The sequence below is a fragment of the Neomonachus schauinslandi genome, chromosome 4, assembly GCF_002201575.2.
Source record: "Neomonachus schauinslandi chromosome 4, ASM220157v2, whole genome shotgun sequence".
Classification (NCBI taxonomy): Eukaryota; Metazoa; Chordata; class Mammalia; order Carnivora; family Phocidae; genus Neomonachus; species Neomonachus schauinslandi.
The window spans coordinates 10516387-10531435 of NC_058406.1; the positions used below are offsets into that span (position 1 = coordinate 10516387).

At 52.3% G+C, this 15049-nt stretch overlaps 1 protein-coding gene across 1 annotated transcript in view; it reads left to right on the forward strand.

Moving 5' to 3' along the window:
* KAZN (kazrin, periplakin interacting protein) overlaps window positions 1-15049 on the forward strand; it is a 433985-nt gene that overhangs the window by 312519 nt on the left and 106417 nt on the right. Inside the window, exon 2 of the mRNA XM_021684049.1 lies at window positions 4436-4627. Within this exon, the coding sequence (XP_021539724.1) occupies window positions 4436-4627 (192 nt within the window). The remainder of the gene's footprint in view (window positions 1-4435; window positions 4628-15049) is intronic.

The following is a 15049-nucleotide window of genomic DNA, read 5'->3' on the forward strand; positions in this document are numbered from 1 at the left end:
TTTTACAGGGGAGGGGAAGTGCCTGCCTGCCGTCCCAGAGCCCAAACACAGGCTGCGGTCTTGTGAGTCTCTCTCACAAGAGACTGCCGTCCCCGGGTTGTCCCGAGTCTCTGCCTCTGGAAGGACCCAGGGTGTGCGAGACCCGAGCTTACACACCCAGCCAGGGCAGGTGCAGTTAGTAAGCTCAGACAAGCCTCTCTGTCTCTCCATAAAGTTGTTTTTCCAGCCTGGTCTCCTAAGAGTTGGCTCCTGCAGGTGCTGCACCTCCCATCCCGCCCTCCTGCTGCTTCGGGGCCTGACGCGAGGGGCGGGGCCCAGGTGCCAGGTACACCTGTTAGAAAGGTGAGCGCAGGAAAAAGCCGCCTTTGCCACAGTTAGCCAAGGACAGGGGCACCCGACCCCATCGTGCGCTCTGCTCTCGTCATAATGCTGGGGTGCAGAGAAAGCTGTGCCACATTCTTCTTTGCCTTTACCACCTCCCTCTTCTGAGGTGCTCTGGCAAAGAAAGCCCTTTCTCGTGACTGTCCCGTATCGTGGTGCCAGGATCCCCGTGGGATGGGAGTAGTGTTGCTGGATGAAACACAGCACGCCCGGTTACATTTGAACTTCAGATAAGCAACAAATACATTTTAGTTTATGTCCCGTGTAATATCTAGGACACACTTATCCTAAAGAATACTTGCTTATCTGAAATTCAAATTTAACTGTGCATCTGGGGGCGGGGCGGGGGGGGGCGGCCTTTGCTTTTTTTTTTCCCTAACTCTGGCAGCCCTCAACAGGTGGCATGATCCCCATGTAGCGTATGTGATACCTGAGACCCAGAGAGCTGATGGGGCTCGCTCATGTCACAGCCAGGCCCTGGCCGGGACTGGATTCGAAGCCGCATGTCTTGAAATTCTCTGCCATCTGCGTAAACATAGTAGACAACCTTACTGGCTCCTTCAGGGCAGTTTAAAGGAAGGCCAGAAGTCACGTCCCTAAACAAACGAATAAAAACAAACTAGTCTCCAGCTGTGTGATAATGGAAATAGAAGTGAGGGTACATTAGCAGTCACTCATACCTTGTTGTGAAATAGACTTCTGGTGACAGTTGAGTGGGGACAGACCCTGGGGAGAATTGATGAAAGAGAGTGGATCAGTCTATTCTGGCTCCTAACAAAAATGCAATAGACTGAGCAGCTCATAAACTACAGACATGTGTTCCTCGAAGTTCTGGAGGCTGAAAGTCCGAGATCCAGGCACTGGATTTAGTGTCTGGTGAAGACCCTCTTCCTGGTTTATAGACAGCCGTCTTTTTGCTGTGTCTTCGTGTGATAGAAGGGACAAGGAAACTCTCTGGGGTCTCTTTTATCAGGGCACTAATCCCACTCAACGAGGGCTCCACCCTCATGACCTCATCACCTCCCAGAGACTGCCCCTGCTAATACCATCACACATGAATTCTGGGGGGACATAAACATTCAGTCTATGGCAGGGGGCAAGAATGACAATTTCCGAGTCTTCAGTACTGCTAGAGACGGCCAGGCAGGGCTGGGGTCATAGAGAGGTGGTCAGGATTAAGACCTTTTGTAATCTGACCCTGGCACACCTCTGCAGGCTTCCTCACCTCATACCCATTCATCCAGGCGCCTCTGGCTTTCTAGCCTCCTGACCTTTGCTCCCGCTCTTTCATCTGCTTACCACCCCCTGCATCTTCCAAGGCCCATTTCAAATGTCCCTGTGCCCCCAAGCCCATGTAGCCCTGTCCCGGTGTTGTGCTTACTCGTATGTGCTGCTTCTACTCACCAGAGACTTCTTGAGGCCAAGAGTGTTCCCTTCTCCTTTCTGGACAGCCTCCACTGGGCCTGCAGTGCAGGCAGCCTGCAAATGTTTGACTGGAGTGGGGGGCGAGCGGCCACAGTCAACCTCCTGCTTTCCGGTTTTGCTGAGAGACTCCGGCAGTGCCCAGCCTGTACATGAGCTCCTCGATGTCAGAGCAGCTAGGCTCTCTCTTGCAGATGGCGTACCTTCCCAGCACGCGGCGTTGGGGTCCTTCGGCCCATGGTCACGTGGGGTCTGGGAGTGTGCCAGCCAGAAGACGGGATCTGTCTGTGACATTCACCCAAGGGTCCCCAGTGCCTGGAGGGGTGTCTGCCGTGGGGCGAATGCCCATCAACACTTGTTGGCTGGAGAGATGTGTTGAGGGAGTCAACTCAGCTGTCCGTGGGTCATCACACACTGTTCGGGGCACCTCGGACCCCACAGCAAGTGGGACGGAACCGTGTAGCCAGGCCTGCTTGCAGGGAGGTGCACCCGCTAGGCACGCAGATGCGGTAAACAGGTGGGCCTCCCACGGCCATAAGGGTTTTGCTCAGGCTGCCAGGTGGGGGCTGCTTTAGGTCTCTTGAGGGGGTAACAGTGGTGCGGGAACCGACAGACAGGAGGGGACCTGTGAGGAGGGGAGGAAGCTCCTGGCGGCCCGGAGGCAGGATGCGTCTACACCTTCGCGCGGAAAGGTGGCCCGAGGGAGGTCAGAGAGGGCCGGGGAGGCTGCTGCCTGGTGGCTCTGGGACTGTGGCCCGGGAGGGTTTTCAGCAGGGAGTGAGGTACCGAGCTTGGCATTTCAAGCGGGCCCTCGGGCTTCTGTGGGGAGACTGGAGGTGGGCGAAGGAGGCACTGGGAGGGCAGGGACACCTCCCCTCGTACACATGGCACCTGAACCCAGGAGGCCTCAGAGAAGGTGATAAGAGGGGCGTGAGGGACGGGTCAGAATCCTTGAGGCCTTAGCTCTGCTTCCCCTCGGCCTGCCCCGCGCCCTGGACCTGACGCTGCCTTGCTCGCCTCGAGGAGTGCAGGGCGGGGTGTTCTAGAACACCAGGCGCCGATAGAGCGTAAGGTGTGCGGGGAAGCGGTGCCCACCTCGCCGGTACTGAGCGCTTCCTGTGTACCCTGAGGACATCCCGGACCAGGCCCGTCTGACAGCTTGTTGGAGCCTCACGGTCCGGTGAGGGTTGGACCCCTTTGGGGGCATCTGAGGCTTGAAGGGAAGGGGACTTGCTCGCGGCCACATGCCTGGTCAGCGAGGGAACCAAACCAGAGACCCAGTGTCTGTAAAGCTGTGGCACAGCCGTGATCCCCGCAGGCAAGGACTGCGCCCCGGCTCCCGTGGCAGGATGGGACATGGCGGTGAGAGAAGGCCTCTCTGAGGAGGTGGCGTGGGATGAAGGGCCCGATGAGGAAGCAGCCGCAGGAAGAACAAGGGAAGGGTGTTTGAGGTGGCGGGCACTGCGGGGGCAAAGGCCCTGAGGCCGGGAAGAGCTTGGCATGTTGCGAAGAGAAGGACCAATGTGGCGGGAGGGAGAGAAATGCAGGTGTTCGGCGATGAAGCAGAGACCGTGTTGTCGAGGGCCTGCTTCAGCAAATAAGTCAGAATCTCCTTTAACCAATGAGGTGAGCATCGTGACCACGAGTTTGCTCTCATAAAGGGTCTGGCAGAGGTATATCTGGCCTAATGAGGCTGCTTGACCTCCCACCTCCAGCACCTTCCACAGCTTGGTATCTGTCGTTGCTCAGGTGAGCAGACCTGGGTGCAGGTGTATCAGTTGACCTGCAGGACTGAGCTGGCCTGCAGATTCCTGGGGGGTGGGGAGAGATGGTGCATCATCTGGGTACCTTCCCAAGGCCCCCAGGCCCTAAGGGAGGCCATATCCTCCTCGACCTCCTCCCTGGGCCCTCAGGAGTATAGGATTGGGTTTAAGTGTCAGGGAAACCTCTGTCCATGGTGTCACCATTGTTACTGCTCACTTGACCCCATTCTCCTGGGTGTTCAGGTGTGGATGCCCAAGTCCTGTCTCTGCACGGTGCTGGGTTCCTCAAGGCTCTGTGTTTCATATACATGTCGAGTGTGCCTTTTGGGGACTATTTCCTGAGTGTCAGACTGGAAGCTCGGGCTCTGGAGTTGGCCAAGTCTGGGTTCAAATCCCAGCTCTGCTATCCGCCTCAACTTCTAATCTGTGAAATGGGGGTGATGGCGGTAGCTGCCTTAGGAGGTTTTTGCAGGATTAAATGAGGTAATGCATCTAAAGCCCAACTCGGCATCCTACAGGCTCGTGGCTAGAACACCGCCTGCTGTCAGCTCTTCGTGCTCACGCTTATCCCTGCCCGTTGGAGGCGAGATGATGTCGGCCATTGGAATGGACACTCTTGATGCAGTGACAGCTGTAACAGAGAATGTGGTGGGGGTGGGGGGTCCCACCAGGCGTGCTCTGCAGCCTAGAGGTGGGGCTCTTGGAATAAGGTTAGAGGCTTTGGGAGTTTTCTTCCCAGCACACATGTAGGAAAGGCCTCGAATGCAGAGCAAACAGGAAAAGCCAAAGCACCTTGGAGCGGTCCCCAGAAAAACTGAGCATGCAGGAGCTGCGTCCCCTTCCTCTAACCGTGTGCCCTTCTCCCCTAGTGCTCCTGCGGGAAGAAGTGTCTCGACTCCAGGAGGAAGTCCACCTTCTCCGCCAGATGAAGGAGATGTTGACGAAGGACCTGGAGGAGTCCCAGGGCGGCAAGTCATCCGAGGTCCTCTCAGCCACCGAGCTCAGGGTCCAGCTGGCCCAGAAGGAGCAGGAGTTAGCCAGAGCCAAAGAAGCCTTGCAGGGTAAGTGACTGGTTGGTGGCACTTTCCTACCTTCCCTTGCCTGGGGCTCAGGCTTGGGTCACAGGGGCACTGCGAAACCAGGGTCCTGCCTCTGCAGGGGGAGTGGCATGCACGTGGGGATCTCCCGGTGGCTAGACCCCCAGCTGAGGCTGCCCTGTCCCTTTTTCAGTAGAATTCTGCCTCTTGCAGTGTTGGAGGCTCCTATCGTTCCCGCGTCCCTGTGACCAACACATTTTCTGTCGTGGTCATGCGGGGTCGCCTCCCTCTGAGGCATGAATGGCAGGTGGCATCTCTACTAAACCAGGCTGCTGACCCGACACTGTCAAGGTCCTTGAGCGCCTCCCATCACGGGACAGTGTGGAGGCGCTGAATACTCTGCGGGAGGACACCTCCGTCCACACACGCCACTCCTGTTCACTGTGGTGGTCTCCTGGGGCAGGGGGCTTGGGCCCCCTCTCCTATGGTTGGCCTGGAGGAGCTCCCCTCTGGGAAGTGCAGTGTCCAGTGTCCCCTCCGAGAAGGTGGGGGAGGAAGCGGTGTGGGTGCCCAGGTCCTCTCTCGCGGAGCTGGACCACTCGTAACCTCCACATGGCCGGTGTGTCTGCCGCCAGAAGCTGCTGGAGGAAACGCAACAGGTGGGCCCTCGTGTGCAGCCGGCCTTCCTTAGAGCTGGCCTGGGCCACCGGCGGCCGACATACGCATCTCTCCTGGGAGCCACCTGCCCACATGCTTTGGGAGGGGTCTCAAAAGATGATTCAAGAAAGGTTGGGGGAGACCTCCTTTAACAGTGCTCAGAGAACTCTGACACAAAACATTCTCTTGAGGCCCCCTTACTGCCTTTAATACTCCTGGGGAAAAGAAAAAGGCAATAAAACTTGGCAACCTGCTTTCCACTTACATTTCCTAGAATGATAAATATTCTGGAAGCTTCATTTCAGAAGCCAAAGCAGCTTTCTTACTTAGGTTGATTTCAGGCTGCTATCGGAAAGAGACTTCAGAACAGAGTGGCAGCTTAAAGAAGTTGTCTCTGTCTCCTGTCACCATCAGGAGGAGCATTTCAGGCTGGTGGGCATCTCTGCTCCCCTCGGCCTGGGGGACACCTAGGGAAAGAGCCAAAATTGAGAGCCAAAGATTCCCTTTGGCAAGAGCTTGGTGGTTAGGCCATGCCGGCCTGCGGCGAGAGCTGGCGGGGGGCATGGAGCTTCTCGCTGGGTGTCCTGGTCCAGCCATGAGGCACCCTTTCCTGTTGGGGTTTTGTTTCCAGTGTGGCCCACTCAGACAGCGGTGTCTTCAGGCCGGAGCGGGCGGGTGGGACATGCTGTGGTCCAGCTGATGCTGTATGATTGGGAGGTCACCATGCCGAGCACACACACGTTTCCTCTCCGTGCAACCGTCCAGGAGTCTAGGCAGACCTGTGCGAGCTTCCCAGCTTCCAGGGGCCTCCTGACATCCCCTCCTCCCTCGGGATGGAGACTCAAGCCACGGGAATCTCCCCAAGGAAGTGCCGCCAGGCCCCAGGGCTGTGTGAGCTGATACCCTCTGGTCTCCCTAAGCTTTACGACCCCGTGGAGAATGGGGACTGCCTCAGAAGCAGTCTCAACCACCTTTCCCAGTATTTATTCCAGGGACAGGGAAGCCTGCCTTCCATGTCCTTACCCAGGGAAAGAATCCTCACCCCCATTCGCCCCTCTGGACCTGGAAGGGGGAGCAGGTCCTCTCTAAGCTGTTTCTGGACCCAAAGGAATGGGCAGGGGGCTCAGCAGAAGCTCATGGACTCCACCACTCTCCAGCTCCTGGGACAAGCCGCCTACCCTCTCCACACCTCAGTTTCCTGGTCTGCGTGATGGGACAGTAGTGGTGAATTAAATGAGGTGATGTCCGTGAGGGCAGAGAGCTGGCTGTTGCGATGTGCATCCTTCTCCCTTCCGTCCACAGGACACAGAACTGTGGAGGCATATTTTCCTAGCTCTGTGCTGTGAGGTGCCTTATCTGTCACCAAAGGTCACCCAGGGACACAGAGATCTGCCGGATAGGGCGGCTCCTCTGTAAACAGCAATCTCAACAATAAGGACCCGTCAGTATTCATGGTAGGAAAGCTTTATGGAGCACCTACTGTGTGCCAGCACCATATCTCTCACTCACTCCGGTCCTACCAGGACTAACCTTTCGCAGATGGAGTCACCTGTGTGAGGTTTGGCGTGGTTAAGTAACTCGGTCAGGGTTACAGAGCTAATTACCAGCAGAATCAGAAACTTTGTCTACTGCACAACATACCTCTCCTTCCCTCTGGGGATTCAGCCGCCATGGACGGGGAGAGATGGGAGGCCATCCTAGCTCAGTAATGGAGACAGCAGGCTCTGGAGCCGGATCTGGGCTTGAATCCTGGCTCTCCCACTTACGAGCTGTGTGACCTAGGGCAAATTCCTTAATCTCTCTGAACTTACGTAGTCCTCTTGCTGAGGGTAACAATAACAAAGCTGTTTCTCTTATAATTGGGGCTAATAACAGTAGCTACTTCAGGGGGTTGTCATCGGGATTAAATGAGATAGAAAGTGCTTGGCCCAGTGCCTGGTGCAATTAGTGCTAATACTTAGTGATTATCAGATGAGAGGGGGCTTGGCACGCCTCCTCAGATCTGCCTGGAGATGTTGGCCTCCTGATTCCCATTAGGGGTGGCCCAGGCCTTAGACCCCCTGAGCCCAGCCAAGCTCAAGGTAGCAGTGCTCCCAAAAAGCAGTGGGCATCTTCAGCCGGCCCGAGCATCCTGCCTGGTTTCTACAAAGTCATAAATAAGATGCTTCCTCCCAGCCACAGCACGTGGTGAGTAAATTGCAGACAGATGTGGGCAGAAGGAGGCTGGGGCATGAAAAGGAATTTATATGCCCATAATGAGGAGAATGAGAATAAATGTGCAAACCAAGTAAGCAGCAGATGTTGGGTGACACTTGTTAACAGCCGGCGTCCCTGCAGCAGGAAAACGCAAAGCCCCCGAAGACTCCCTCCCTGGCAGTTCCCTACCTACCCGCCCCTGTCTTTGCTTTGAGGTTGGATGAGACCAGAATTTTCCACAATGGGAGAGGCTTAGGAGCTCAGGCAGACACCGGGGAACATCAATCCCGGGCTCCAATGTCAAAGCACAGACAAGAATCACGTTTGGGGAGAACAGGGTGTAGGAGATTCCTCTGTTTCTTCGGGGGTGAGTCTGGAATGTTAGGTTTAAGAGTTGGGTCTCGTCTCGAATGTAAAGCCAGAAGTTTGGAAGGATTGTTCAAGAAAGAAAGGTGTCATGTGTGTTTATACGTAACGGAGCCCCCCTCCAGCCTTACACGTGGTGGGGAGCTTATAGCCCATGGGACCCCTCTGGGGTGGGTCTGTCGATTTCTTCAGCCCCCCCCTCAGCTCCCCTGATTCTCCCCGCGAATCAAGGCATTACAGAAACATGATCGTGAACATTTGCTTCTGCCCCTTTTTTAATGGCGTGACGAGTATGTTGAGCATTTTCTCACAATAAATGCTGTCTGAAAACATAATTTTTAATAACTACATAATGTTCTAGCAAATGGAGGCACCCTAATTTATTTAGCCACTTTCTGATTATTGGACACTTAAGTTGTTTCCACTTTTTTCTTTTTTGGTTTTGCTGTTATATACCACTCCCCTAAAGATCTGTGTTCGTAAATCTATTTATTTTTTTAAGACAGCATTTCTCCATCTGTCTGGTCTCCGGACCACTTTACACTCTTACAAGACTGAGGACCCAAAGAGTTCTTGTTTATGTGGTTTAGTTCTCTAGGTGTTTACTGTTCCAGAAATTAACAACAAAAACCAATTTAAATCCTCAGTAATTTATTTTGAAACAACAGCAATAAACCCATTACACATTAACATAAATAAAAAAAACTTTAATGAAAAATATTTTCCCAAACAAAAAGATTTGAGTGAGGAGAGCATTGTTTTACATATTTGCAAAAATTTTTCAATGTCTGACTTTACAGAAGACCGCTAAATTCTCATATCTGCTCCTTCAGTCAGGCTACTGTGATTTGTTGCTACTGGGTATTTTTCTTTGTTGGCATCCTAAAACTCACCAAATGGTAGTCTCTTAGAGATTTGCTGCCGTGTGGTATCTCACACTTGATCCAGTGAGGGTTTTGTGCTCTGTTAACAGTGGACAAAGCCATTGGTCTCATTTGCACTTGGAATGGATACTGTACCACACATGATTTTTCAGCATCTATCAGCGATCACTTGAGTGATGATGCATCACCTGAGTGATGCTGATCTTCCCAATGATGACATACGTCCTGATCCAAAAAGTCACATTTGTTAACATCACCATGCATCTCATCAGAAAAGTCTTTGAGTGTTGAGAAACTGAAGGTTATGGTGGCACATCAAGTCTGCTGCAATTCTCACTTTTGTTCAAAAGCTCAGATTTTATCTTTGACAACAGATATGATCAGCTGTTTTCTTAGAAGTAACAGGCTGGCTCATTTTTAGTTCATTTGTGGACTTAGTAGTTTGCCACATAGCTTGGTTAATATTATTGGTCACTTGTTCTTTCAAGTACACATGGTGTTCTGCAGAAAAAGTGGCTGGTTTAGCCTGCAACTCAAACAGTCATACAAATGTTTTTCCTCAAGACAGCCTCTGTTCTGGGGCGCCTGGGTGGCTCAGTCCTTAAGCATCTGCCTTCGGCTCAGGTCATGATCCCAGCTGGGATCGAGCCCCTCATCGGGCTCCCCGCTCGGTGGGAAGCCTGCCTCTCCCTCTCCCACACCCCTGCTTGTGTTCCTGCTCTCGCTAACTCTCTCTCTCTGTCAAATAAATAAATAAAATCTTAAAAAAAAAAAAGACAGCCTCTGTTCTTTGGTATGCAGCAAAAGAGCTTTAAATGTACTTCCATTTGTTTTTTTTTTTTAAAGACACGAACTCGGGAATCAAGCTTTAATAAAATTAATAATTTTTACTGCTTCACCAAGGACATTCATAAGTCAAACAGTTCCCCCCCCCCGTTTTTTTTTCAAGAACAAGTGCATGGTGATAAGAATATAATGACTACTAATATCTACTCATGGTTTGATGCCTCTGCCATGATGTTTGTCAAGCATTTTCCCCAGCGTTACTTTTGTACCCACAGTGCAAATACACAGTAAAAAAGGCAAATCGCGTCATAGTATCATAATGAAAATAGCTTTCCTCATGGGTCCCCTGAAATGATATTGCTGATGGTAGTGGTGACAGCTAGCATTTCTGAACATCATTTCTGTGCCACATACTGCAGACCTTTAGCTCACTTAATCCTCTCAACGAGCCTGAGAGGCGGGCTATGAGTGTGCCAGGAGTATGCTTAGTAGCTGGTTAGAGCTGGGTTTGGACATCAGCAGGGTGGACTTCAGCCCTTAGGGGATGCCGACAGGCACAGGGAGGGTACTGCTGCAGGGGAAACAGCCTGAGCAGAGGCAAGAAGACCAGTCTGTGTGTGTGTGGTGGGAAGGGAAGCCCCATGCCAAGGCTTTGCAGTAGGGAGGTGCTGAGAGGTGATCGTGGAGAACCTTGGGGCCATGCTCAGAAGTTCGGGGACTGGGGAGACTTGGGGCAGGAGACCGTATCATAAGTGGGGTGTTCTAGCAGGTACGCATGTCCCTCTCCCAACCTTTGCGATCTCCTCTCTCTCCCTTGAGCACGAGGACATACGTGTGATTACATACAGATGGTTCCTGGATCACCTCCCTTCTCTCCTCCAAGCCCTGATTCAGGCTCTGCTTCCTCCAAACACCTTCCTGGACCTTCTCTGTCTGGTAGTTCAGGGCCTGTGGTTGTCAGGATCATACCCCCACCCCCACCCCCAAAATGCCTGCATCCTAATTCCTAGAACCTGTGAATATGTTAGGTTACCTGGCAGAGGGGAATCAAGGTTGTTAATCAGATGTCCTTGAGATGGGGGCTATCCAGGGTTATCCAGCGAGCCCGGTGTAATCACGAGAGTCCTTCAAAGTGGAAGAGGAGGCAGAAGGTCAGAGTCAGAAGGAGGTGTGATAACAGAACAGAGACTCAGTGTGAGGACTCGACCCCCATTATACGGGCTTTACAGATGTGGAGGCAGGGGCCACGAGCCAAGGAACCACGGGTGCCTCTAGAGGCCGGAAAAGGCCAGGAAACAGACTCTCCTGGAGAGCTTCCAGAAGGAATGCATCCTTGATTTTAACCTCCCAAGACCCATTTCGGACTCCCAACTCCAGAACTGAAGACAATAAATTTACATGCTTCAAGCTACTGAATTCGTAGTAGTTCGTTAGAGCACGGGGAGGAGGCGGGTAAGGTCCTCTGCTTAGCATGTAGTGAGGGACGTCACTTTCCTATGTGGCTCGCCACTCGCCAGGCTCCTACAGGGCACAGCAACCCGCACAGAGCAGGCCTCATTAGCTCAACAAAGCAGGTGATCTGTTGAATGAGGAGAAGACACAGTGCCCGAGTTTCTTGAGCAGAAGGAATAAGGCCTGTTGGGGCCTTTTCCCTGCTTCGGAATGAGTCACCGGCCCTAGACCAAGCTCTTGGAAGAAACTAAGCCTTCAGTCCTTTGCTCATTCAACAAACTGAAAACCTGCCCAAAACACCTGTGCCTATGGCTCAGAAAAGTCGGGGGCAGGGCGCCTGGGTGGCTCAGTTGGTTAAGCGACTGCCTTCGGCTCAGGTCATGATCCTGGAGTCCCGGGATCGAGTCCCGCATCGGGCTCCCTGCTCGGCAGGGAGTCTGCTTCTCCCTCTGCCCCTCCCCCCTCTCATGTGCTCTCTCTCATTCTCTCTCTCTGAAATAAATAAATAAAATCTTTTAAAAAATAAAGAAAGAAAGAAAAGTCGGGGGCAAATCAGACCGAGGCCCTGCCCAGAACCAGTGACAGGCCTAGAACTCAAAACACACTCAACGCAAGTTAGTTGAGTAATACATTTCTTATTTTTAAAGATTTTTTATTTATTTGATAGAGACACAGTGAGAGAGGGAACACAAGCAGGGGGGAGTGGGAGAGGGAGAAGCAGGCTTCCCGCCGAGCAGGGAGCCCAATGCGGGGCTCAATCCCAGGACCCTGGGATCATGACCTGAGCCGAAGGCAGACGCTTAACGACTGAGCGACCCAGGCGCCCCGAGTAATACATTTTTTTAAATGGCCAACCAGACCTGTAGATAAGCATCTGTGCCACAGATTGCCCTGCTTCAGCGAGTTCTAGGGTGCAGAGCATGTCTTTGGCCTTGGGCAGGAGGGGACACCTTTACACTCCCAGAAGGTGTGGCCGTGCCCTAGCTACCTTTACAGATTGTAACAAGACCTGCAGACAGTGGGGTGGCAGGTGGCCCAAGTGGCTGTCAGAATGATGTGTCCTTGATGCTGAGATGGCTCTGCCCACCTGCTTCCTCTCTCTCTCTCTCTCTCTCTCTCTCACTCACACACACACACACACACACACACACACACACGCACACACACACGTCCTTGTCTCCCCAGTGCTGCGTGGGTTGGGAAAGTAGCTTGATGTTTCCTGCTCCCCTTGCCACATCCACACTCCATTCGCTGGTTCATTCCTCCCATCAAAGACTTGTTCATCTTCTGGGCAGCTTATCACCCTGGATTGAGTGTGTATGTTCCTCTCCCGGAAGTCATGGTTTCTTAGGCCCCCAGCTCCAGCCTGGTGGCCTCTGGGGCTCCTGCAGGGGGTGCACCCAAAGCCTACCCCTCTGACCTGCAGCCCTGATGTGGAAGCCTCTTAGCTGCTAAGTCTTAGAATTTAGTGGACGTTTCCAGAGAGTTTTAACTCTGCAGACAAAACGTCTTCCTAATACACTACCGATCACTTTTACATATTGTTAACAGATCCCCTTCCCCTTGAAGGCATCTTAGACTCCACATTTGATCCAGTTGAAAATAATTTATAGTCAGGTGGAAGAAGTGCCCGGAATCTTGGCCGTTCTCTTGCAGATGTTGGCTGGTCCATTGTCTCCAGTAGGTTAGCTGCATCACATGGTCGCTGGGTTCCTGAAAAGGGCGCAAACCCTAATGTAAAAGTACTTGTAAAAAAAAAAAAAAAAAAAGTAAATATTTTCTTGTGTGAGATAGACAGAAAGGTTGCAGAGTCCCTGGACACCCACTGCCCTTCATCGTCAACACCTTCAATGACCTGGTACAGCACACAGGTGTTTTTCAAGCCACGTCTTGAATCGTGTCTGCTGATGTCTCGGCCAGAGCAAGTGATGTGACCAAGCCCAGTGTCACGTGGGTGGGGCTCTGCCGGGCCGTGGATATAGGGAGGCGGGTTCATTGCCAGCTATTTCCGTGGATCAGCTGCAGAGAGTGTTTTAAATAGACTCATTTCCAGAATCTGCCCAGGGTCTGGGGTTCTGGTGAATGAGGTATTACAGCAACTTTGTCGCTTTTGGCTGCTTTGCTTTTTATCAGTCCTCGTGCCCGAGTGACTGATGTCCTCATCTGGGGGTTTCCACACGGAGTCGTTCCGTCGGGGAGTTGGGAAGGCAAGCCTGTCCAGAATCTTCTCCAGTGCTTTCCAAACAGTGGCCCTTCCTGACTGTCCTTCAACACTTTGGGTCTGATTCTCAGGAGATCTTACTATGTATTAATGTTCTAATTATGGAAATCTTCCATTTATTCTGAGAAAAACTAAAAGACTCATTCTTTTTGGAAATACACAGACACCCTCTTGGGCTCACCCTTCCGTATCTGGAACTGGTTCTGGAAGCATGTACCAGAGCCCAACCTCTCTTCCCTCTTCGGCGGGGGGTGGGGAACTATATGCACCCATTTTGCAGGTGGGATGATTGAGGTATGACTGGAGGTGGGTCTCTGTTGAGTAGTAATCATTACAACTGATACTTACTTGGCACCTGGAATGTGCTAGGCTCTCTCCTGATTGTCTTGCCTGCACGAGCTCTCGGATCTCCCAACAGCCCTGCTAGATGGGTAGTGTTTATTAGCCTCAGTTTCCCCATCGCCGGCATGGGAGTGAGAGAGGTTAAGGAATTTTTCTGAGGTCTCCGGGATAATAGGTTTTGGAGCCAAGACTTATTTGATCTCCACAGAGTCTAGTTTCCAAACCTCCGTTCTACGCAGGTACTTAGCAGATGCTTCTTTGATTCTTAAGGCCTTGGGGGCAGAGGGAGGGAGTAGAATGGGGAAGAGAGGAAAGAGGAGCAGGTCTGGATGTGGAAGCACACACTCAGAGGCCCCTTGAAATAGAGGTATCCCCCCCCTTTGAGAAAGTTCGCATTGCGCCACTTCACTTTTACGAAAGACCTATCTTAGTACCTGAAAGAATCTGAAGAGATTTATTTTTACTTGGACAAAAAAAAAAAGACGAAAAGCAAACCTAGCACTCAGCATTTGTCTTGCAACGAGCCGTTATAGGGGCGGCATGCACGCCAAAGCAGCAAGGGGGGCCCTGCAAGGCTCCTTCCCCAGGAACTATACCCAGCCTCTGAGCGTCCAGCTGCCGCAGCTCTTGAACGACTTCTGGGAACATCTATGCTCCGTCTGCATTTATTTGGTGTATCTGTTAGCAAGATGTGTCCTAAGGTATCTGGGGAGCCTAAGAGAGGTTATTTTTTCGATCTGGGAACGCTCACAAATTTTTCCAGTTGCTTCTTCAGCTTTTTTTTTTTTTTTTTAAAGATTTTATTTATTTATTTGAGAGAGAGAATGAGAGAGAGCATGAGAGGGAGGAGGGTCAGAGGGAGAAGCAGGCTCCCTGCAGAGCAGGGAGCCCGATGCGGGACTCGATCCCGGGACTCGAGGACCATGACCTGAGCCGAAGGCAGTCGCTTAACCAACTGAGCCACCCAGGCGCCCCCAGTTGCTTCTTCAGCTTTACGCCGTTTGGGCTTATGAAAGATTTCATAGGAGCGCTCTACTTTTGGAGAGCAGGGCAGATCTGTACCAGGACTTGTGGATTCGTTCCCAGTCTTTGCTCTGGAAGTTGTCCCAGGAAATAAAGGCTGGTCTCAGTCACACGAGCCAGGAGCTTCTCTTCCTGTCCCTCCTCTTTCTCTCCACAGTTCAGTGAACACACTCAGCCTTGAGAAATGCCAGTGTTCTCAGAGGCCGTGTTTAAGGTGTGAGCAAGGGCTGCAGACCTTGAACCTCTGCTTTAGATGAACCCCTACTCCCTTCCCAGGAAGGGTTGGGGATTGAGAGGCTGAAAGGAGAAGAACAAACTTGGTGTGAGATGAGCCACATTCCAGAACTGCCTTTCGAAAGGCATTGCCCAGGACCTTGTTAAATTCTGATTGGAGCCGTGGTCTCTGTCACCGTGTAGGTGCTGTGCCCACCTCACCCTGACAGGGTCGGGACATGGCCCTGAGGCTGTAGCAGGAACATGAAAGGCCTGCTGTCCTCTGTCCTGGGAGAAGAGCTTTGG